The sequence below is a fragment of the Fundulus heteroclitus genome, chromosome 12 (genome assembly GCF_011125445.2).
Source record: "Fundulus heteroclitus isolate FHET01 chromosome 12, MU-UCD_Fhet_4.1, whole genome shotgun sequence".
Lineage (NCBI taxonomy): Eukaryota > Metazoa > Chordata > Actinopteri > Cyprinodontiformes > Fundulidae > Fundulus > Fundulus heteroclitus.
The window spans coordinates 38042173-38065186 of NC_046372.1; the positions used below are offsets into that span (position 1 = coordinate 38042173).

Here is a 23014-nt window from a genome sequence, read left to right on the forward strand (position 1 = left end):
ATTTGATTGAATTTGACTTTGATAAGTGCCTTGAGATGACATGTATCATGAATTGGCGCTATATAAATGAAATTTTATTGAATTGTGTTATGTTGTAGCTTCATGTCTACTAATGTCATCTTTTAGCCATTTGACTATTTAAAAAAGTAAACTACAGAAACCTCCATGTTCATAGCAAGTTATAGTAAATGTAGACTTTTGAATACAAATGAATTTAGACAGAGCTCACTCCTTGCTTCCTGCATCATAGTTGTCACAGAAGAAAATCGCACAAACTCTCCATCTGGAAATAAAATCATGGAATAAATGTGTGCTGGTAGCACATATAAAGAAATAATCTGGCCACATGTCAAACATTTCAAGGCTAAAAGTTCTGATTACAAATAACTTCAAGACTCTTCGTGATCACGCAGAAACAATGAATAAACAATAAGATAAGTAAAAATGAAAAAAGTGAATTTATTGTAGTTTAATTTGATTACAAGTTTGGTGGTTGTGCTAACAGTAAGTGCTTGAAATCCACTGCTTATCTTAAAGCAGTCTTCATCGTGCAGCCAGGTTTTATCAGTAAAAAATCAATCCAACACAACAAAGTGAGCTCGCCAACTTACCAATCTTCCCTTTGTTGTGCAGCCACTGTTCCAGCTGCAACTCCATACAGGCCAGGCTCATTGTAATCATTTCCTGTATAGGCAGAAAATATAGAGTACTGAAAGGACAAAACAGAAGAACGGTGTGAAGGAGTGAAATGAGCAGAAACTGCAGCCTGAATGATCAGTCAAACTGCCTTTAAACTCAAAAGAGTTGCCTTTAAACTTCAGACAGCTTTTGTTCTTTGTCCGACTTTGCTTTTAAACACTAACATCCACACTGAAGAGCTTTGTCAGCACTAGCCAGTAGAGCTTGGGTTTTATGCATCACTGACTGGTAAGACCTTCTCGTCAGTCAGTCAGAAGATCTGAAAGTCCTTTGCTTTGGGTCGCCAGATGACTTCTCAGTGCAGCTCTTGTCTTAAATATTATACACCAGTCGTTCTTGACATAAATTGTAGAAAATTTGACAAATGCATGAAAATCAGTCCAAAAATGCTGTTTCAGGTTTTTCCACTGAGGGTTGTTTTTACAGAAGTAAACTGTTGTAAAATCCTGATTGTAATTTTCCTGTATAAAGTCCCGACATTGTGTTTTTTGACCCATCCCTACTTGTGCTGAACATTCTCCAGGTGGCTCTATCGCAGAAGCCTGAGGATTGAACCTTTTTCATAGATTTGGTCAAGCTAGGAATTAAAGAGATTTCCTTTTGATTTCTTTTTTACCCGGATGTGCTGGTTGCTGCAGTCCCGAAGGAGAGGGTTGGGCAAGCCCATGCTGTGCTTCCTCCAGGTCTGATAGACCTCCAGCACCACAGCGGTCAGCCCCCACGGCCACTCCTCCATGAACTTCTGACCGACCGCTTTCAGATAGCGCATCATCAGATCCAGGATACCCCCATTGGTTAAATTGTTGATCAGGAAGTTGTGGACATCTTGTTGCTCTGGCCAAGGGAAACACAACGTTGTTTAGTTTGATAAACTAAACTATGTTGAAAAGACGTTTAGACAACGTACCAGATTCCATCGGTGCCACTGAGTCAGCTGGTAAGCAGCTCCCATGATAAGGCTGAACGTCATCCTTCCCGTCACTCTGCGTCTCAGGATTCCCCAAGCTCTCATCGTCGTTATCAGGGTCAAACTTCTTCAGCCTGAAACCAACCAGTAAAAAATGTGTTCAGAATTTTTTTTTTTTTAAATAACCATGAAAATATGTGAATTTTGCACACGAGTTTCAGGTCAACCTACCTGGACGGTAAGTATTTAAAAAGAAGCTCCTGAAAGTCTATCTTCTCTTCCTTCTTGCATTTTGTGTTGCGAACACGTGCCGAGCGGCGTTTGGCCGTCTCACCGCTATCCTCCACCGTACGTTTCCTTTTTGGACCCTTCTTCGCTTTATCTGCCAGGGAAATCTCCATGCCTGCAGCTGTGGTGGCACACAAAAGCCTTCAGGCTACTGGAACATCTCCAAATTTTGGCAGGTCACTAACAATGTCTTTTTACCCTTTGATGGGCTCTAAGGTGATCGGCCAACACAGTCGTGCAAAATAGAGAAGTGGAAGGAAATGGATACGTGAGTCTCTGCGTTTTTTGTTTGTTTGGTTTTTTTACAAACAAACATCTGAAAAGTGTGGCAGGTAGGGCTAGACAATAATGCAATAACGATATATATATTGATCGATAGAAGTGTGGTTCAATAGAAGAAAAAAAATGGGTCAATAAAAAGTTCAATAAAAGAACAGCGCATTCTATCCTATCATGTAGGTTAATACTTCAGTCATTACATCCTCCTAACCAATGACAAACACAGACCCAGGACAGCTCCATCAGCCTTCAAAGAGTTCAGAGAGCACGTTCTTTTTTTTTTTTTTTTTTTCTTTTTTAAGACTTTTTTGATAATTATCGATATTGATCAATATGATTTCTATTTTATCGATATGCTTTTTTCTATGTCGTCCAGCCCTAGTGGCAGGCATTTGTATTCAAGCTCTTTTAATCCGATGCCCAGAAAAGGCATTTTAAGGCTGAATTCACTTAATAAGTAAACCTGACACACAATCCTCACAGCGACACATAGTGTTGGTGGTATAATGCTGTGGGGTTGCCAAGGCATCCCCAAAAAAAATTTCTAGAGGCTGCAAAAGACTTAAACCCAGGGAGGAGGTTCACCTTTCAGCAGAGCAACCATCCTCAGCAGCCTAAGCTGTAGCTGTTTAGGGTGGACTGATCTAGCCCAAAGCATTATGGGGGATAAATTGTCCTATTCATAGTTCAAACATATATACAATTGAGATACAGTGGTACATCTAGTAGAAACTGATGTTCAGTGATTCTCACCATCCACTCTAACGGATCTGGAAACATTTAGCTAGAGTTGGGCGATATGCACAAAAAAAAAATCTTGATATTTTCAGGCTGAATGCCAACATATGATTTATATCTTGATATTTTTTTCTTTACATTCAGTAATTATAAAAAAGGTATCTGTGAATCATAGCTTTATCCAAAAAGTCTCACAGCTAACAGCTATAGATAAATATGAGAAACAGCTAATAAAATAACCTACTGGAACACATAAAAGTGTAATTATAATACAACATAAACCATCTTGATATAAATGATATTTTTTTTATCTCGATATTTTTGAAAATCTCAATATATTGCCCAGCCCTACATTTAGCGGATAAAAATCTCAGTTTCTGATAGAGCAGAGCTGCTACAGACATCCTCCCTAAAGACGTAAAGCTGTCATTGCGCTATAGAACAGCAAAAGGTGCTTTTATAGCGCAATGATGCAGGGGCCCCAAATACAAATGTATGCAACACTTCTCATTTTTACTTGTAAACTTTTCTGAAAACCACGCCTCCTTTTCCTTCCACTCGCCGTTTATGAACCACTGTGTGTTAGTCTATCACGTAAAAAACCAAGAAAACTTTATAAACCTCACGAGACAATATGTAAACGGGTTAAAGGGGTGTGAAGACCCCAGAATTACTGAGGAGAAGTGTAACCTAATACTTTTACTACTTTTCTACAAAAGAAAGAAAGAAAAAAAAAAAAAAAAAAAAAAAAAAAAAAAAAAAAAAAAAAAAAAAAAAAAACAGGGAAAAAAAGAAAAAAAAATACAGAAAAAAAGAGAAAAAAGAAAACAAAAACAGAAGCGGAAAAAAGAAGAAAAAAGACAGAAGAAAAGAAAAAGACCACAAGAATGAAAAAGAAAAAACAGGAAAAAAGAGGAAAAAAAAGAAAATAAAACAGTAGAAGAAAGAAAGCGAGACAGAAACCAACCAGCAGGGGGCGCTGTAGTGGTGACCTCCACAGTGGTCTGGCTGAGGGTGATTTGAGGTTGAGCACCAGGCTGGGGGAGGACTGCGGGCTCGTTGAAGGTCACTGGTGGCAGGGAAGAACTGGGGCTGCTCAGCACGGTGGTCAGGCCCATACTGACGGGGCTGCTGGGCTGGGGAAGGTTCTGAGGGAAGGTGGGGTCGCGGTACGCCGACAGGTCAACTCTGTGGCCCAGGCTGGGCCGTGGAGGTTCGCAGGTGGTCTGATGTTTGTACATAGCGAGGAAGCTTTCGCCGACGTGCTTCCATCTGAGGTGAAAGAGAAGAGACTTCAAGATTACAGTTTTAAAAATAACCTCAGAGGAGAAACAAAGACAAGGAGTTCCTCTAAGCCAGGGGTCTGCAACGTTTACAGTCTAAAGAGCCGTTTTGTCTACAGTCCACTTGAATTAAACTCGTTCAGAGCCGCAAATGTTGTGTGGGTTTTGAAATAATTTGTGATAAAGATCTACTGTAGGAAATATGTTGTCATCGTTAAAGAAACGCCATTTTATGTCTATTTTGAGGTTTGAAAAAATAGGATGGGTGGGATGTTGATGTTTGTGGATGATGATGTAAAAAAAAAAAAAAATCATAGTTTCCAACATAATGAAAAAATATTGATTTAAAAATAAATATTACTTGCACTTTTAGCATCATTCTGTTGTGAAAATTAAAAGCAATTAGTCCAAGAAAAAGTTGCTAAAACCTGTATTTATTATCATTACTACATTTAAATACCATAATAAAAATAGAATTTGTAGCCAAAGTCATTAAGAGCCACTGTGGAATGTCCAAAGAGCCACAGGTTGCAGACCCCTGCTCTAAGCAGATCACCATTTCTACATTAAGAGAAGAGATGTTCAACCACAAATTTAGGGAAAGTACATTTTATTCAGCCGATGCTTTTTCTCTGCGTTTTAAAGAAACTATGCAGGGATAATGCTAGCATCAAAGAAATGTGGTTAACAATACTATTAAGCATGTGCTGAAGTGTCAATATAAACGTAACCACCAAACGAGGAATTGAAAGGAGGAACTAACGAGAAGCAGTGTATGGGCTGACTCAGGACAAGGTCTGCTTTGGGTTCACAGTGAGACAGAGCCTGTCTGCGCCTCCGTATCTCCAGAGCCTCCTCAATGACAGATCTGCGCTCTTCGTCCTCCACCTCCACGTAGTGAACGGACACGTCGCTGCAGTAAAACCACAGTTAAACGCATGCAAACGTTCAGGACTGGGCAGATTTAGGGTCACAGCATTGTAAATGTATGGCGTGCTAAAAGAAGAAAAAAAAATAGAAAAAAGAAATTGAAAAAAAGTGAACTGGTTTTACCATTTTGTGAACATTTGCATCGTATCCCTCTTCAAACAAGGCTGTTCCTTAAAGATTTTTTCCTTTAACACCAGGCCTTTGGTGTAGCAATGGTCCTTCTCCAGGGCTTTGGCAATGAAGTACAAACAATCTGCAAAAATTTTTAGAAAAATGTACTTTTTACCCCCATTCTTAAATCATTATGGTTGGAAAGAATAAATAGGAATGTCCCTGATCGATCCCTTAGACCACATGTGTCAAACTCAAGGCCCGCGGGCCGATTCTGGCTTGTAAAGGGATTTTATCCGGCCCTCAAGAGCCAAAAAAAGGCATATCATGTCTTAAAGTAGAGGCATATATCATCTTAAATTGTATAAAGGGGCTAAAACTGTGCCTTTTGTAGCAAATGTTGAGTTTTTTAACTGTGTAGTAGCAGCATCCTGCCACTAGATGTCAGTTTTCCCACAACACATTAAAACAACCCAGAAATGTCCAAAAAGAGAAAAAGTGAAGCAGAATCATGAGTTCAAAGTGTAACTCACCCAATATCAACTTTATTTTTGCAGATAAACTGTATAAACTGGGCCTAAGGTGCTACTTTTATGATACTATGCATTTTCTTCTATGTGAACTGAAATGAAATTATGAAATCAAAAGTATCATCCAGCCCTTTTAATGACTTCATGATGTCAAAGTGGCCCGGTATAGAAATTAGTTTGACTCCCCTGCCTTAGACGGTATCACTCCAATTAAAATAAAAAAATAAATAATAATAAAAAATAAAAAAATCGCTATCTGAAGGCCTTGAGAAAACTCAGACCAGGTTCTGCACACCTACTTGCTACCCAAGTGTTTATAACTCTTTAAGATAATATAATAAGAGTGAGAGGATGCTGCCACACCCTCTAAGTGTACCATGTGATCGGCTCGGCTTTGTAGGAGAGAAATATACCAGAGCACGTCAAACAAGGCATGGCATTTTATGGGGTTCTAAAGAAAAAGCAGCAACTTCATGAAGCAGGAGCAAGACCTGTTCTCCAAGTTTTGTTATGTTATACACTATGTAACATAACAAAACTATGGAAGGGTTATATAAAAAGAGAGAGCAAGCAAGCTAAGCCAGAACTGAACAAAATATCTGTCACTATAGTAATAATAATTACAGTCAATAAGCAAATGCTGATTGTTATTTTACTGCACTTTAAAGTTACCAGGTTTTTTAAGCATTTGCAGGTATTTGATCCAATTATCAGACTATGACCCGGTGTCAGCAAACGTCTCATCGTAATAACCCAAATTAGGGCTGGACGATATAGAAAAACACATATCAATAAAATAGAAATCATATTGGATCGATATCGATAATTATCAACAAATTCAAAACATATATTTTAAGTGCAGCCCTGGCCATTTTATGCCGTTGCTCAGCAACCTATTTTTAGATACAGTACTCACAAACACTGAATTCAAACTCAGCCCTTTATTCAACTAACTTTTTACCAAAACTGCACGTTTTCAACAAAGAACAAAGAAAAAACAAAACGCGTGCTCTCTGAACCCTTTGAAGGGGGCGGAGCTTGGTTCCTGGGTCTGCGTTGAGATTGGTTGGGAGGATTAATGACTGTAATATTAACCTACATGGCTAAAATGCAGAAGGATGGAAAACTGCTATTCTATTGAACTTTTTATTGACCTTTTTTTCTATCATCGATATACGTCTATCGATCGATATATATTGTTATTGAATTATGGTCCAGGCCTAACTCAAATCAGTATCAGGGAGATCACATCCTGATGGGAGCGTCCCTTGGCTGCAGCTCATTAGCATGCATTACTTACAAGTATAGTCACTAAGGGCATACAGGATAGTGATGAGGTTGTCCAGGCATGGCCAGTGGTCGGGGTTGCAGTGCAGGCCCTCCTCAAACGCGTGACGAGCTAGAGGGATGCGCACAAGTCGCACAGCCACCTGGCCGATTTTATACCACATGTTCACGTCGGTGGAGTCCAACATGACGGCCTGCGGGAAGAAAGAGAAAAAAAAAAAAAAAAGAAAGAGGCAAAACCAGAAGAGGAGTTATGACGCAAACTCCTCTGAATAATTCACACAGATTAACACTGTAAGCAAAGGAGAGACATTTCCGAAACAAATACATGAAGAAGAGAAGCAGGAGAACGTCACCCTTACCTCCAGATAAAACTCCATTGCTTTCTCCAAGTCCTCCCGTGATGCCGCCATAGTAGCCAGGTTTTTAAACGTGGAGTATTTCAGCATCAGTCCAGGATGCTTGAGACCCACTCTTTGGTCTTCTGAGGGCATGGCCTGAAAAGTTGAACAGCGTGTGATCTTTGGCACCAACGGCAAAGGAAAAGCACAGAAACAGCGATTCATCTGTCCGAAATTACTCTGCAAAATCACTATTAGGTGACATTTCTCTTATTTATTTCCTCCTTTGTTAATGTAATGATTACTTTTTCTAGATAATATTTCCCTCTGTAATGTTTTTTTCTGTTCATGTACAGCACTTTGAATCGTTGTGTTACTTAAATGTGCTATATGAATAAAATTGCCTTGTGAAAGTGTTCAGACCCCTTCTACTTCCTCAGTTTGTCACATTAAAACCACAAAGTTTGATCTATTTTACTGGGACATTATTTGGTAGATCAAGAGTGCAGGATTCTGAAGAGGGAAGAAAAATTACTGCATACATTATTTTTAAAAACAAATCTAAACAATGTGACGTGTAAATTTATTCAATTTACTCTAACTCTGATACCCCTAAATAAAATGCACTGCTTTTAGAAGTTACCTAAGAAGGACATCAGTATGAAATTTAGTCTCCCCATAAATCCAGGAGCTCTGTGAAGCGTTGTTGGGTTAGTTAGACAATGAGTTAAACAAACCGCACCTCTGGCAACACTAAAACTACATCGGTTGTGCTGTATTTGTATATTTGTACTGTATTGTGTTGTTTTTATTTTCTTAGCAGCAGCGTTTTATTGTCTTTGTGTCAGGATTCATCTCAAATGAACGTGTCTGATCGTGGAAAACCGCCTGTTGTAAACATCTCAGAGCACGTTTTCCACATGAACCACAGTTAGAGATTTAGAAAACAACCGACTTTAGATGCCCAAATGTAACGATATTAACTGCTCTGTTTTTTATTTAGAAAGTATAATACACTCAGATGAGCTTACCTCTTTGAGCAGCGGCGTTTTCAGAAGCTCATGGTAGGCCTTGGCAGACTCCTCGAACTTGTCATGTTTCTGGAGATCCAAAGCTTTGTGGTACAGCGCGAAAGCCTCCGCTTCCTGTGGAGGTAAATTCAAGTTTAAAAAAAAAAACCTAAACTATCACCTGGAGACGGGTTAGCCGCTCGTCGTCACTCGGTCAGCACCTGAGCCTCCTTTGTCTGACTCTTGCTGCTCCTCAGCGGGTCCTGCGACTCGTCGGCGGCCGTCGAAGCGGCGTTTAGAGCTGCAATTCGAATCTGCAAGGATGGACAACAAAACTCAGCAGCAGCAGCAAATCAGAGACGCGGGGGTGCGGCAAGTCATCGTATAAAGCACAGCTCACCATTTTGGTATCTTTAAAGCGGCTCCTCTGCTGTTACTGTGGGGAACCTTTGACGGGTTCTGCAGGATGAAGAAAATCAATCATCCGGGGACTTTAACCAAGCATTTTGAATTGGTCTTTTTCCAGGGTGAAATGATTAGAACACACAAAACTTTGGTGAATCTTAAACAAGTAAATTACTGATTACACATGCAGGCTCAAATATATTCATACATTCCAACTGGTATTTGGCAGAATGTCCTACAGCGAGTTGCACAGAAACCACACACTAGAGTCCCCCTCTACGAGGTCCTAGCGCATTTCTGACTGGATAATTGAACACCCTTCGTCTTGAAAATGATACAGCGTATTTAAATTATTTGATTTGCTGGCATGAACCCTACTTTTAATCATATAGTCCACGAACTTTCATAAGGTTTGAGGTCAGGGCTTTGGAGGAACCACTGAAGCGTTCTAATGGGACCTTTTCAACCCCAGTTCTGACATTTCTTTGGGACGTTTCAACCATCTGACCTGAGCTGGATGGGTTAAAATGCTAAAAATCGCTGAGGCTCATCCGAAGCTGGAAGGTGCTGGAACACCGGCGTCACTGTGCAGAGGGAAGCGGGTCCAGCACGGCCAAAGACCGGGGTCGTTTTCCCACCCGATAGTCCGGTAGACTCGGTCCGATTGGGGACCAAACTGCTGATTTGCAGTTGGTGCGGTTTGCTTTCACACTGCGCTTTTGTCAAACGAACCGAACCTTTTGACCAACCTGTTCAACCCCTCGCCTGTGGAGGCGCTGCACCACGAAACACCGAAAACGTAAGCAAAATGGAACGGCAACAGACTTTAGCCGTGTGACGGCGACGCCGTCTTTGGCCAGCGTGCCGGAGAAGCACGACTGAACCGTGCTCAGCATGAGCGGAGGACGAGGCAGTGGGTCGCGGAGATCGTTCTATTTAGAACAAGGCGGCTGAGACGGCTCTCTATGAGGGATCGTTCCTCCCGGCTGCAGACAGATTTTATAATATGTTTAAATCATAAATCAAATTGTTGCACAGGTTCTGATCCAACCATTTACTGCTGGCACTGTTCTAAGATGCTGAGACAACCGTCTACATCATGCAGATCGTTGCACAGGCTCTGACTCAGCCATTCATTGTTTTACGCTGTACCCAAACGCTAAGGTAACCTACACGCACCTCAGCTGGGATGCTGCTGGACTATGAGGCATGGTGCTTATTGCTTAAACTTTGTACGTTATGGAAATATTGCATACTCTATTACCGTGTGTTAGGTCCACAGACTGGAGTTATTTCTCCACTAGCAAATAACTTTTGTTTTTCCTTTGTTCAATTTATTTATTTACCCTTCTACTCTTCTTTAGAGCTAACCTTAGATTAGACAGTTTACTTTTTTCCCTTGTATTCTTCTCTCATCACTAATAACTGTGTGTGTGTGTTTGCCACTGTCACACCCGAATTTCCCCATTGAGGGACATTAAAGGAACGGCTTCACTTAACTGATGCCACGCGTGTACACAGATGTCAAGCAAGATATTTACGATATATAAGTTAGTTCACTTATTGAGCTGCAGCTCAATAATCCACACCTTCGAGCTTTAGGGGAAATTCCCAGCTGTCCATGGGGACAAGCGAAATAGCCTCTACAGAAAAGGCTTATAGTGAGACGACATAAAGGTTCAACCTCCCTGCCATTAAGAAAGGAAGAGAGTTTGGAGGAGTCGCGCATGGAGGTGGTAGCATCATGCTGAGGTTCTGCTTTACAGCTGGACCTTAATCTGTTGCTCATCCTGTTTGGTTGTAATGAATCTGACAAAATAAGACGTAACAACACAGAGAACGGCGACGGAGGACAGACCGTGCCAGTGAACCGAGTAGAAGCTAACTTTACCGAGCGGCTCCATCAGCTAGCCTGGTTAGCCTGCCAACACCACGGACCCAGCTCACTTTATCTCGCCAGACGTGTTTAGAACAGCTCAGCTGCAACCCTGGCCAGGCGACGGCTTACTGTTTACCGTAGAGTACAACTGTGATTCATATAGTACGATATAAAGCTCCAGCTTTGTCCCCAGCTGGCTAATTGTGCAACAGCTAACGTTAGCCTGTATCTCCCAGGGCAACCGTGGTTTCCTAGCCTCTCCGACTCACCGTCCATCGCCCGGAGACCTGCTCTGGTTTTCTGACACTTCAGCGGGACATTCAGTGGTGGCGGGCTGGCGGCCCACTGCTCAGGAACAGAAGAGGAACTCAAACGTATTCATCATCCTTTGTTGCAATAAGTCAAGGATCCGAGACGTCTGCAAGCAGGAGAGGACAGTAGCTGCCCGCCAATTAGTAAACCTCCCGGCCATTGGTCAAAACTCTGTGGGTGTACACGTGGAACCAATGAAATGCTTCGATACGAGTACGGGCACATAAACAACAGAGAGGTGCGGGGACGGGGGTCCGCACCATTAGTCATCCGGGAAGGCAGTAGGTACGGCGCGCAGCCGCGGTTTGCCGGCGTTGTTTAATGTCAAAACCGGAGGACCCACTCAACCATGTGACTGAAATTAAGAGCTGTTTTTTTTAATGGGTGAGCAAAGTGGGCCTTTGTCGTATCGTTTTATCGTTATCGTAAAACATTTCTTGTCATCATAAGAATTTGAGTTAATCTTGACAACGATAATTTCCAATTAGTGGCGTCTGAAAACCTCTAAAAGTGCCAGTACTGGCAGGATTGTTATTTTTGCTATTTTCTCTAGTGTTGGTCTCTTGAAAGCATCAATATAGATGAATTATAGACATAGTTAAATTATATATATATATATATATATATATATATATATATATATATATATATAGCTATATATATAGATATATATATATATATATATATATATATATATAATTAATTTAACTATGTCTATAATTATATATATATATATATATATATATATATATATATATATATATATATATATATATATATATATATATAATTAAATGCAGTTACTGTGTGCAGGTAAGTGATAAAAATCACACCTCCTTATGTAACTACTGTCTTGATGAAACATATTTCGAATTTTGTTTTAATGTGCTATATGTTACATTAGTAATTGTATTTTTAAAGGACAGTGTTTGTGTTTATTGGGCTATAACGGACATGCAGTCACAGCCACACAGTTACCTAAAAAAGACTTCAAGACACTGTAAATATTTTTTTATCCTCACTTTTATTTTTATCACAATAAAGATACAATACATCGTGATAGGATTTAAAGTCCAGACCGCCCACCACTATGATATGAATACGGCTCCCCTCCCAGGGCTGCATGGTTTTGGGGGAAAGGATGGCATGGGACACACATGACAAGCAACCATTAACACACTATCACAACTTGAGGTAATATAGTGACTAATTACACTGACATTCATGACATTGGAGGGTAGGAGGATGCCAGGAGTGACTGGAGAGAACGCATGCATAGATAGGGAGAACATGTAAACCCCATGCAGTGACGAACATTGGATAGACGAACGTGAGGTACAACCTGGACAGGTTGTCAGTCTTTCAGCGGGCAACATTGAGACCCACTGGACAAACAACCATGAACACACACACTGACACCTAAGGGCAACATGAGAGACCATTAACTTAACTGGTCATGCTTTTCTTGGTCTGCGGGAGGAAGCCAGGGTACCCGGGGAGCACCCACACATGCATGCAGCCCATCACAAATACAATAACATGTACATAAATAAATAAACTGATCTTCTCTCTTTGATATGCCTCTATTCAATTATTAAGTGGTTTATTAGCCATCAGGTAGTCACATTTGACTACTGCTCTCTTGGCTTATCTGCGGTAATGGCAGGTCGTTACCGCCCTTCTCTTGCTGGAAAATAATTCTTTGCCTCCCTTTAAAATGTAAACTCCTCCCACTCCGCTTTGCCAACAGCAGTGGTGTAGTCCAGGGTATACGCGGGTATACGGCGTATACCCACTTATTTTTCAGTCAGCATTGCGTATGCCCACTTCTAAATCCTCCCTTGATGTGCACCATTCAGCAGTATCTGCAAGCCAAACAGTGATTCAGAGATAAAGAGAATTACACTAATCCAGCCATCATGAAATGAAGGCTTGGAGTGGTGTTTCCATATTTTTTGCCTTGAAAGAATAGGTTTTACCTTTGCTTTGTTCCTTAAATGATAAAAATTACTTAACTGAGGTCCTTTTTGACTGTCAAGTTTAAAATCCCGTCCATTTTAAAATCAAGGTTCATAAATTGGGGCTAAACATTCATCGTCACGGGGTCTAAATGAACAGGATCAACGGTTCTTTGTGTGTTTCACTTTGTCTTTGTAAATCATGAATTGATTTACAAAGACAAAGTGATTCGAGTTTAGATTGTCTCCTTGTCTTCACCTTTATCTCTTTCTACAGATTCTCTATCTCATTGAATTCAAGACTTTCCATATGCCTTATCATCTAGGTCTATATTGAAAAACCTACAGTAAAGTAATGAAATGTTGATTCTGGACGTAGTGCAGGAATTCCTTCAATATAAACCAAAGAAAATTTTACATTACCTGCCAGAAGCTGGAAAAAATCTTTCAAAAACAGACAACAGTATTTTCACACCTCACGTAGTAGCTCAAGGAAATATTTTAATCTAAATATTTTAGCTTACATATTTTAGGCTGAAATGCTTAAACACTACTGATGGGTTTTTGGGTAAACTAGTAGTGTTACAAGTCATTGTTTCTAAAATGGATTTTTTCTGAGCTTAGTCTAAAAGGGCAAACATTGAGAGTATACCCACTTCTCCAGGGACCACTACACCACTGTTCACAAGTGCACCCGATCAACTGACTGCAGAAGGTCCTTCTAAACAAATTGAACATTGTTAGGTATGTTTTAAAGCTTATTTGTAAGCCAGAGTGGAACCCATTACAAAACAACCGATAGGAAATTTATTTATAGAAAATGTGTTCTGTCATAAAGTGAGTCAGAGATAAATTTGGAATCCGGCTTGGCCATCATGGTCACTGCCCACACAAAAAGCACACTCCATGTATTTTGGTATTAAAAATGTAACATATCACAGATAATCCGAAGCGTTTATATATAAACGCACATCCGCCCTGAATGACAGAAAACTTACACTAACCGATATCACGGGTAACCCACACCATTTACTACTACTGGATTTTCAGAAACATCAAATAGTGCGTGAGTTAGTATTGAGAAGCTGATTAGGATTTAGACTACAATAAAGATTGATTATAGGTCTTTCTGTTTGTGAGATGTAAACAATGTTTCAACGCTTCTGCGGCAGAGGAAAACGATTCATGCAAAAGCCTAAAGTAATTAAATTAGCTCATAATGTACCACAGCATGATTTCTCCCCTGTTGTTGAACTGAGAGCTCCCCCCTCCCCTCCTTTCAAGAGAACTGAATAAATGGAATTGAATTCTGAAATTTCACAGGGAGGTGATCCAGCAGTGGTGCATTGCAGCAAATACATTTGTATGGAAAATAATCCTCAAACTATAGTTTTTCTTGTATGAAATGTATAATCTGGTAACTGCAAGTAAAGTTCAAAGCAAGTGTTTAACCTCAAACGCTTTGGTGCTGCATAATATAGAGATGACCGCTAGGGGGCAAACGAGTACATGTAAGTATGCAATAATCTTTCTTTCTTTCTTTCTTTCTTTCTTTCTTTCTTTCTTTCTTTCTTTCTTTCTTTCTTTCTTTCTTTCTTTCTTTCTTTCTTTCTTTCTTTCTTTCTTTGGACCTCCCAGTTGCTACCCAAGCTTTTACTTCACCATTTACTAAACTGTAAAATGATGCAAACCTCTATCATCTGTCATGTTTGGTGGACTGATATCTTCCGAAGGATCTATGTGGTCAAACTGTAGCTTCCTCTGCAGTTTTCAGGAGTAACAGCAGACTGTTTAATGTCCTCTGTGACCCTATCTGTTGCAGCCCATTTTGCTCCATCGTTACTTATCCCGGCCATCTACCCCCCCCCCCCCCCCTCCTCCTCCCGATCTCTGCTGGCTGGCAAGGATCATAATCAATTCTTTCTGTCAGCACTGTGGAAGAAGAAAAAAAAAAGCTTACGTCACAGTCATTACTGGCCCTATAAAAGCCAGAGTAATGCAGATTCACTGTGCAGACAACGCAGCTACCTTCCCTGGCAGAGTGCGGCACATCTCCGAAATCATGACTTCAACTGGCTTTGACCCTTATCTCCCTTCTACTTACAAGAGGAGAGTGGTTGTGCGCAACGCAGGGTATGGCGGAGGAATTGGATCCAGGTCTGCTTACTCCATGCACTCGGCCCCAGCGACATCCCGCGTTTCTTCACGCAGAAGTTATTCAACATCCACCAGAGCTCCTCCGAGCTACTCCCCCATCCTTCCTGCTGCAGCTGCCACTGAGCTCCGCCTCGAGCAGGCGGTCCAAGTGAGCTCCGAGTTCAAACAGCTGAGGACCCAGGAGAAGGCTGAGCTTCAGGACCTCAACGACCGCTTCGCCAGCTTCATCGACAGGGTCCATGAGCTGGAGCAGCAGAACAAGCAGCTGGAGACGGAGCTGCTGCTCCTCAGGCAGAGGCAGGCGGAGCCGTCCAATCTCAGGGCCCTGTATGAGCACGAGATCCGCCAGCTCCGTGCTGCCGTCGAAGAGGCCCACCATGAGAAGCAAGCGGCCCAGGACCACAGAGACGAGATGGAGGATGTGCTGAATAACCTGCAGAAGCGCTACAAGGACCAAGTCCTTGGCAGAGAGGATGCGGAGGCACGGCTCATGGATGCCAGGAAGGGAGCAGATGAAGCCGCCCTGGGCCAGGCGGAGCTTGAGAAAAGGGTCGGCATCCTCCTGGACGAGCTGGCCTTCCTGAAGGGCCTCTGCGAGAGCGAGATCGCCGAGCTCCAGGCCCAAATTCAATACAGCGTTGAGGTGGCGGTGGAGATGGAGGTCTCCAAGCCGGACCTGTCCACCGCTCTCCGCGAAATCCGTGGCCAGTACGAGACGATGGCCCAACGCAACCTGCAGGCGGCGGAGGATTGGTTCTGCAACAAGATGACCGTGATGGCCGTGGGCTCGGCCCGCAACACAGAGAGCGCCCGCAGCACCAAGGACGAAGCCGGCGAGTACCGCAGACAGCTCCGAGACAGAACCCTGGAGATCGACGCCTGCCGGGAGATGAACCAGTCTCTGGAAAACCAGCTGCAGGAGGTGGAGGAGAAGCAGAGTGCTGAGATCTCTGCGTTGCAGGTAAGCAGCATGAGCACAGAAAGGGGAGATACAGGACAAGGGGCAAACCGGTTCTAGAAATCAGACACGCTAGAACTTTAGTGGGCTTCCTCTTTTTGCAGGACACAATAAGTCAACTGGAGGAGGAACTGAGGGCCAACAAGAATGACATGGCTCGCTACCTGAAAGATTATCAAGACCTCTTGAATGTGAAGATGGCACTGGATATTGAGATTGCAGCATACAGGTAGTCCCACGCGTCTGGATCAGAGCAGACGTTTATACACTTATTGTTACTATGAAACCTAATGCTTCATGTCTCGTCCCACCAGGAAGCTTCTCGAAGGCGAGGAGATCCGCTTGAGCGCGCCCAAACCAGGATCCTTCGCCGTTTACTCTCAGACCATGAGCCACGCTCCAGCTTACGGACGAGCGCAGGTCTCCACGCAGTCTCTGCTCAGCTCTGCAGCTCCCTACATGCTGAGCTCCCGCTTGTTTTCCCCGTCGCTCCGCACAGACGACGTGATAACCGCAAGCCAAGCCCAGCAGGCGGAGGCCAGCCTTCCTCAAGAGGAAGAGGAGGCAGAACAGGTGGAAGAGGAGGAGGAGGAGGAGAAGGAGGGAGAAGAGGAAGAAGTGGCAGACGAGGGGGAGGAGGAAGAAAAGGCTGAGGAGGAGGAGGAGGAGGAGGAAGAGGGAGGGGAAGCTTTAGAGAGAGAAGAGGAAGCAAAAGAAGAAGGTTAGTATTAACATTTTAACTCTGAAGATGAAAAGAACATGTTTGTTGAGCTCAACTCTTCCCTCACAGATGGAGAGGATCAGGAAGAGGAGGCTAAAGACGAAAAAGAGGAAGAAGAGGGAGGAGAAGAAAGCCAACCTCAAGAGGAAGGTGACACTGAACAAAAAGAAGGGGGCGACGAGGATGTAAAGGAGGAGGAGGAGGAGGAGGGTGAAAAAGAAGCAGAAGAAGAGGAGAAAACTGCAAAACCATCTGAGAAGAAAGTTTAGACCAAAACAAATCAAAGTTTTCTGGTGCTCAAGATGCCTCATAAAAAAAAAAAAAAAAGAGATATAGTGTCCTTATGAGCTCGGAAGATTGTACGTGTCACTCGAACCACTAACAGCATGTATGCACATGTTTACAGAGCTACGGCTAGCAATGCAACCAGCAAAAGGCGGGATCCGTCAGGAGCAGAGTCTCCTGTGCGGGGGTCCGTCAGCAGGGGCTTTAACGGCCGCCAGAACGTGCTTATTATGTCCGTAGGTCTAGCAACGCCTTACCTCCACTCCCTCCCAATGCTTTGAGTCTATAAAATATGCTGCATTGAACTCCAATAAAGCCTTGAAGCCTTATCAACCTGAAGCTGCCTCCACGCCTTTTCATTTTTACACTTACACAAACAAGCGGCTGCGATGAAGAGTCGATTTAAAACGTCTTAAGCACAAAACTATTCTCAACACCCCAATCTGTGTAACTCAACAAGGAAAAAGGATTTGTCGTGCGATTCATTTATTCATCTTAGCCCGGAGCTGCTTCTTTATTCGGCCTTACTTTCAGCAGAATAGTAATGGGGGTTAATGTGGGGGTTGGGAGCATAAACGCCGGGGCAGAAGACCTCAGCTTTTATCCACATTGATATACTGGCCCACGGCTGAAAGGGAGGAAGGGCTGGAGCGGACGAGCAGAGTCAGCAGGCCAATCCCAGCAGCAAAAAAATACTCATCGGACTCTGATTTCCAGATCTCAACACGAAACAAACAAAAGCCGCAAATTCCCGGTAACTTGGCACGACCAACGTTTCAATTTACAGTTGCGTTTCTTCCGTTTTTAATCCGTAGTCAGCAGACGGATGCCGTGCTGACATGCGTCTTTGTGATCGGCGAGCTGACGGCAGTGTTTTTTTCCACCCGCACCGCTCCCCCACCCCCTCATCCCCATCACTGTCCATAAATCAGGCCACTGAAACCTTTATGACTCAGCTTCTGCTGCACCGGAGAATCCGGCCAAGTGTCGATTTAAGCAGAGTGGCAAGATGGGGAGAGGGGTGGGGGGGAGAAAAAAAAGAGAGGAATGCCATTATTTCATTAGGAAAAGGGAGAGAGAGAGAGGTGGAGGAGGAAGAGAGGAGAGAGGAATAGACCATTTCTCCACGCACTAAAACCTTGACAGAGGACAGACTGTTTATTCTTTGGCAGCGAGGTGATGGAGATGAGGCCATCTCTGAGGCATTTGCAGAGATTTCACATTTCCACTTGTCAAACATAAAGATCCCCTGATAGTTCCCGAGAAACCCAAGATGTAAATTCACGTTCGGACTGTTTTTAACGGTCTCTTTTCCCTGATTTAGATAGACGCGCATACTGGGTGAGCACGATTCTGATTGATGTGTCTGAAGTTTCCCCTCGTCATCCAATCTTATAGCTGAAACTAAACCGAGCACATAGAGCTATATTTTTTGACACATACAGTAGACACAGGTGTTAAACATTCAGTTTGTAAATGAAAGACTCCGTCGTACAGTTCAGTGCTGGATTTGCACTTCTTGAACCCTCACTAGCTGCAGACTTAATCCAGCCTAAATGAGCAATCAAACGAATGGTTAGTCATCATACTTTGTAAAGACGCTTTGCTACGAGCCCCCATTTCATGACTTAAAGAGGCGGACCTACTGTAAACGTTTCCTTACTGGATTAGAAAAAGCTGCAGCGATAGTGATGATGCTCCTAAGTAAACCCTTCTGCCCCCTGCCTCGCCTCCACAGCCAGTGTGTTTTAGTGCATCCAAGGGCACAGTGGGGCACGGATCCCCCGTAAATGAAGCGTACCGAAGCGCCGCTGACTTATTTTTATCACACTTCGTCTTTCACACGTCAGGTTTCCATCTGCGTTTCATTCGTCACGTTTGGGCTGTGAACTGACTGCTACATAAATCCTAGGACTTTTTGCTTCCTCCGGGGCGTGGCGCACTGATCTCAGAGGGAGGGGAAGGCCCGCACACTGAAGACTTATGACACTTTGATTATATACAAACAAACAAAAGAAAAAACTCAAAATGCAGGAGGAGTGGTCAACAACAACACAAAAAAACACAAAAAAATAAATAAAAATGGCAATGAAATAACTGTACAGCTTGCCAACACACAACATTGATAAAAACAATGAATGTGGTCAAAGTTTCCAGGAACTTTTGTTCTGTAAGTTAAGATAAGAAAAGATTTTACTCTATTAAGGTTTTTATGGACTAGCTATAGGCAAATGTTCACCTAAACATTTTCATTTAATAGCCTTTAGCTGTTTTTATTGTCTCATTGTATTCTTTTGTTTTTATATTATTATTGCATCACCGAGGGCTTGAGGAAATGTGCTATATGAATGAATGAATGAACAACCCAGAGAAACATGAAATTTAACACAAGCAAACATTATGTATAAATAATGATAAATATAATTATTTATACTATATGTATAATTTAGTGATCCTGTCTGAAAAGGGGTAAGAAGAAGTCTCCTTCCTATTGTTCTTAACACCAACAATCTTCCTGATCCCTATTTTACATGAGTCCATATCACTCCAAAGTCCATTAAGTAAGCAAATAAATCAATATACTTTACATTATAAACATATACACATTCACATCTGCCTATGCACATCTATTGTTTGTTATAAACAATAGATGTGCAAGCGCTGTACAAGTTTTCTGCTCTGTCTGTATTGAGGAGTCTAAGCGGGTGCCGTTTGAGATGTGCACCACATTGATGCGCTGCATTAAGCTCAAGGGCCCTCAAAAGGATGTTAAAAGTACAGGTCATTTACCATTTACCATAGTTTTTTATCAAACAGGTCTCTCTTGAACATGAGATTTTGGATCTCAGTGAGAATACTTGTATAAAAAAAAAGGTTAGACAAATAATTAAATTTACATCGAGACGCTTATTACCGACAATCTATAGCCCACACCACCACAACCATTGCAAGAGTATGTTTACGCTCATGTACAGTCCATAATAGTTCCCATTAGTGTTCACTGCCCTTCTCCCATCTCATATCGTTTTAAGAAACCCAGTTTGAGCCTTTTCTAAACAGTCCCATGCTTGGACATTGCTTTAGTTCAACGCAGGGTTTGCTCCAGACCTTCACACCACTTCTTATATATCTGTTTTGACCCAAGCCCTGTTTTTAACATCGAAAGGAAGGAGTGTTTTGTATCACCGTTAAAGACAGAAAAGTCCAAATGCATTAACGAATGACCCAAATCAATGTATTCAGGCTCAGGATATGTGGATGTAAACTTCTCACAGGTACTTTATAAATATGCAAAGAGTAATTCTAATGCACCGGTCCATCTATGCTCCGACACCCACCTATGGATCATGACCGAAAGAACGACATCCTGGATACAAGTTGTGGAAATGGGATTCCATTTTAGGATTCCCTAGATTGAGCTGGAGGATGTCTGGCTTCCCTCTTGGACTTGTTGCCCCCACAATTTGATTTCGGATAAACGAAACACAATGGATGGATGGATGGATGGATGGATGGATGGATGGATGGATGGATGGATCTGAACTAAGACACATGCAAACACTTAAAGGGAAAACAAATACTAATCTAAGGGAATAAACTAGAAAACACAGGCAACAAAATACAAGAAACAAGTAAGAAACTATATGCCTGAAGGAATAAACTAATTGCAACATAAATGAACAACAGGGAAATATGGAAACAGACATACGAAAGAAACCAAAATCACTAATAGAGTGTGACACAGAACTACAATTGAAGGATTTAGATTCAAACACAATCATTCATTACAAACCCAGACCACAGTCCAACCAAGCATCTGTAACATTATTTAAAAACTGATGTTTACAGATGCTCTCTGCCCTCTTACTGAGCTTAGCTGATTCATCACAAAAAAGGGGGAATATTTTTAATCTCGAGATGTGCAAAGCTTGTGGAGACATACATGCAGCCGTGAAAGATAGTTCTATGTGTCATGATCAGAAAACGGAGGACCCAGAATTCAGCCAGACAAGCAGAGAACGTTCTAGACAGTTTATTATCAAAACAGGCAATGGTCGGAACCGGATAAACAGGTAGGGTGACGAAAAGGATAATCAGAGTTCGAAGTTCAGAAAACAGTCCAACGTCAAGCCAGGCGATCAGATGTGCAGAAGTGTCCAGAGCAGAATCTGGGAGCAGAGTCAGAGCGTCAAAACAAGTCGGTAACCGGCAGGCAATCAGATCTGACAGGGGCGAGGTAAGCTCAGAAAAACAGGAGACAGACAACAGATGAGATCACAGGCAGGTATGCAGACAAAACCCGCTACATAAGACTCACCGGAGGTTTGTAATGATCTGGCAAGGTTGAGAAGACTGAGACAGGTATAAGTAGCTGGCCAGACAGGCGGACAGGACCGGAGTTGAACACTAACTACAGGTAGCAGGTGGAACTGATCTAAGGAAGGGTGGTGGCTAGAGGTGGGCTAAACTGATTGGTTAGTAGCTGGTGACAGAAGAATGAAAAGTTCAAAACTAAAACTAAACAAAACCCAAACTATGACACTACGAAGTATTGACAGGAGGGGCCTAAATACAAATGCATGCCACATTTTTTAGATTTTCTTTCAAAACTATTTCAAACTGGATTATCTTTCTTACACTTCACAATTTTTCACTTGATATTACCTTATCACTTAAAATGCCTAAAAAATACATACAACAAGCTGCTGATTGTATTAACATCGACAACCATCAACACTGACTGCCAAACGTCAGTAAAATGTGAAACAGAAATGAACTCATTTAAAAAAAAAACACAGACTAAAAATTACAATTGTCGTTTCTTTTCCTTTTAGATTGATGATCTTTCCCCTTCATGAAAAACTGCTTTGATCAGGATAATGGTTTTTAAATTTCTGCTGGCCACACACCGCCTTCCCAGGCTCTTGTCCAGAGAGAGATTGTGCTCGTACTGCAGGCTGTCGTTTCAGATATCACCCGGCTGCACTCAGGCTGCCCAAAGAAAAAGGAAATCTAGATAAGAGCTGGGGCTCCCTCTGCTGATCTGAGGTAATCACCTAATTAAAAGCCTCCCAGAGAGCGCCTTTACAATCTCCCAGCGGGCAGTACACTCAGAATAATTCATGCAAAGACGTTTCACTTTAATTTTAAACCCAGAAATGACTTTTTTCCCCCTATACATAAAGATTACGGTTTTGGATGTCAGATGGTTTCACGTGTTCGTCGCACTGAGACACGTGGCCTCAGGGTACAATCTTGTCTTGTGAATGAATGAAGCAGTGCAAAAGCTATTTTTTTGTGCAGATTAAAATTCTGAATTGTCTACATTTAATTGTGCTCTTTCTGCGGTCAGATCTGTTTTTCTTTAAACTAGATGACAAAAGATATCTGGCTGTGCAAAATAGCACAATTTTCCTAACAGGCATCATCTCTGCTCACATACTAATTGAAATATAACATGTGGCCATATCCAGTAGCAGTGCCTTGCAATAGTATTCATACCTCTTTAACTTTGCCACTTATTCTGACGTTGCAAACTTAAACTCTGATATATTTTGATCTCCAGAAAGGAAATAATACTTAGAGCCAGTTTTCTAAATGAATATCTAAAATATGCTTGTTCTATTTAGCCTCCTTAAATCCAAAATTTGGTAGAACCACTTTTTTTTCTTCTTTTTTTTTTTTTTGCTGAAGATGCACTAGTAAGTATTTGAAGGCATGATTCCACTAGCTTTACACATCTATGGAAGGACAGTTTTACCCATTGTCTCTTGCAAAATGACTGGATGGAGCACCTGTCAATTTGAATTTTTAAGTATTGCCTATGATTTTCAGATGATTTAGGTCTGAATTTTGACTGGGTCATTATATTATATAAAAGGCTGGCACCTGTGCCATTGAATTGTAGCTCTGGTCATGATTTAAGGCTAACTAGG

The 23014-nt window shown here is 41.9% G+C and overlaps 2 protein-coding genes across 13 annotated transcripts in view; one reads left to right on the forward strand and one right to left on the reverse strand.

Moving 5' to 3' along the window:
• The window catches only part of cabin1 (calcineurin binding protein 1), a 59537-nt gene extending 48285 nt beyond the window's left edge, over positions 1-11252 (reverse strand). For 3 of the 12 annotated variants that reach the window (XM_036144561.1, XM_036144567.1, XM_036144562.1), the window contains exons 1-14: positions 10957-11251; positions 8804-8862; positions 8625-8717; positions 8425-8538; positions 7415-7549; positions 7066-7246; positions 5248-5377; positions 4958-5107; positions 3879-4183; positions 1838-2015; positions 1607-1740; positions 1316-1533; positions 612-684; positions 230-283 (exon numbers count right to left, since the gene is read on the reverse strand). In XM_036144561.1, coding sequence (XP_036000454.1) covers positions 230-283; positions 612-684; positions 1316-1533; positions 1607-1740; positions 1838-2015; positions 3879-4183; positions 4958-5107; positions 5248-5377; positions 7066-7246; positions 7415-7549; positions 8425-8538; positions 8625-8717; positions 8804-8806 — 1768 coding nt within the window. In that variant the 5' untranslated portion in view covers positions 8807-8862; positions 10957-11251. Of the gene's footprint in view, positions 1-229; positions 284-611; positions 685-1315; positions 1534-1606; positions 1741-1837; positions 2016-3878; positions 4184-4957; positions 5108-5247; positions 5378-7065; positions 7247-7414; positions 7550-8424; positions 8539-8624; positions 8718-8803; positions 8863-10956 lie in introns of all 12 variants that reach the window. The other 9 variants (XM_036144566.1, XM_036144565.1, XM_036144563.1 and 6 more) reach the window with 5 other exon arrangements.
• Positions 11253-14857: 3605 nt separating this feature from the next.
• On the forward strand, positions 14858-17417 carry neflb (neurofilament, light polypeptide b). The gene is made up of 4 exons (XM_021308934.2): positions 14858-16075; positions 16177-16301; positions 16387-16793; positions 16863-17417. The coding sequence occupies exons 1-4, from the start codon at positions 14954-14956 to the stop codon at positions 17060-17062; spliced, it is 1854 nt and encodes a 617-aa protein (XP_021164609.2). The 5' UTR covers positions 14858-14953; the 3' UTR covers positions 17063-17417.
• Positions 17418-23014: the final 5597 nt, after the last annotated feature.

Excerpts from the sequence above, each read along its gene's own strand:
- neflb (XM_021308934.2), top strand. The coding sequence starts at position 14,954 with ATGCAGATTCACTGTGCAGACAACGCAGCTACCTTCCCTGGCAGAGTG. Across the intron at positions 16,076-16,176 it reads CTGAGATCTCTGCGTTGCAG|GACACAATAAGTCAACTGGA; the intron begins GTAAGCAGCATG and ends CTCTTTTTGCAG. Across the intron at positions 16,302-16,386 it reads ATTGAGATTGCAGCATACAG|GAAGCTTCTCGAAGGCGAGG; the intron begins GTAGTCCCACGC and ends TCGTCCCACCAG.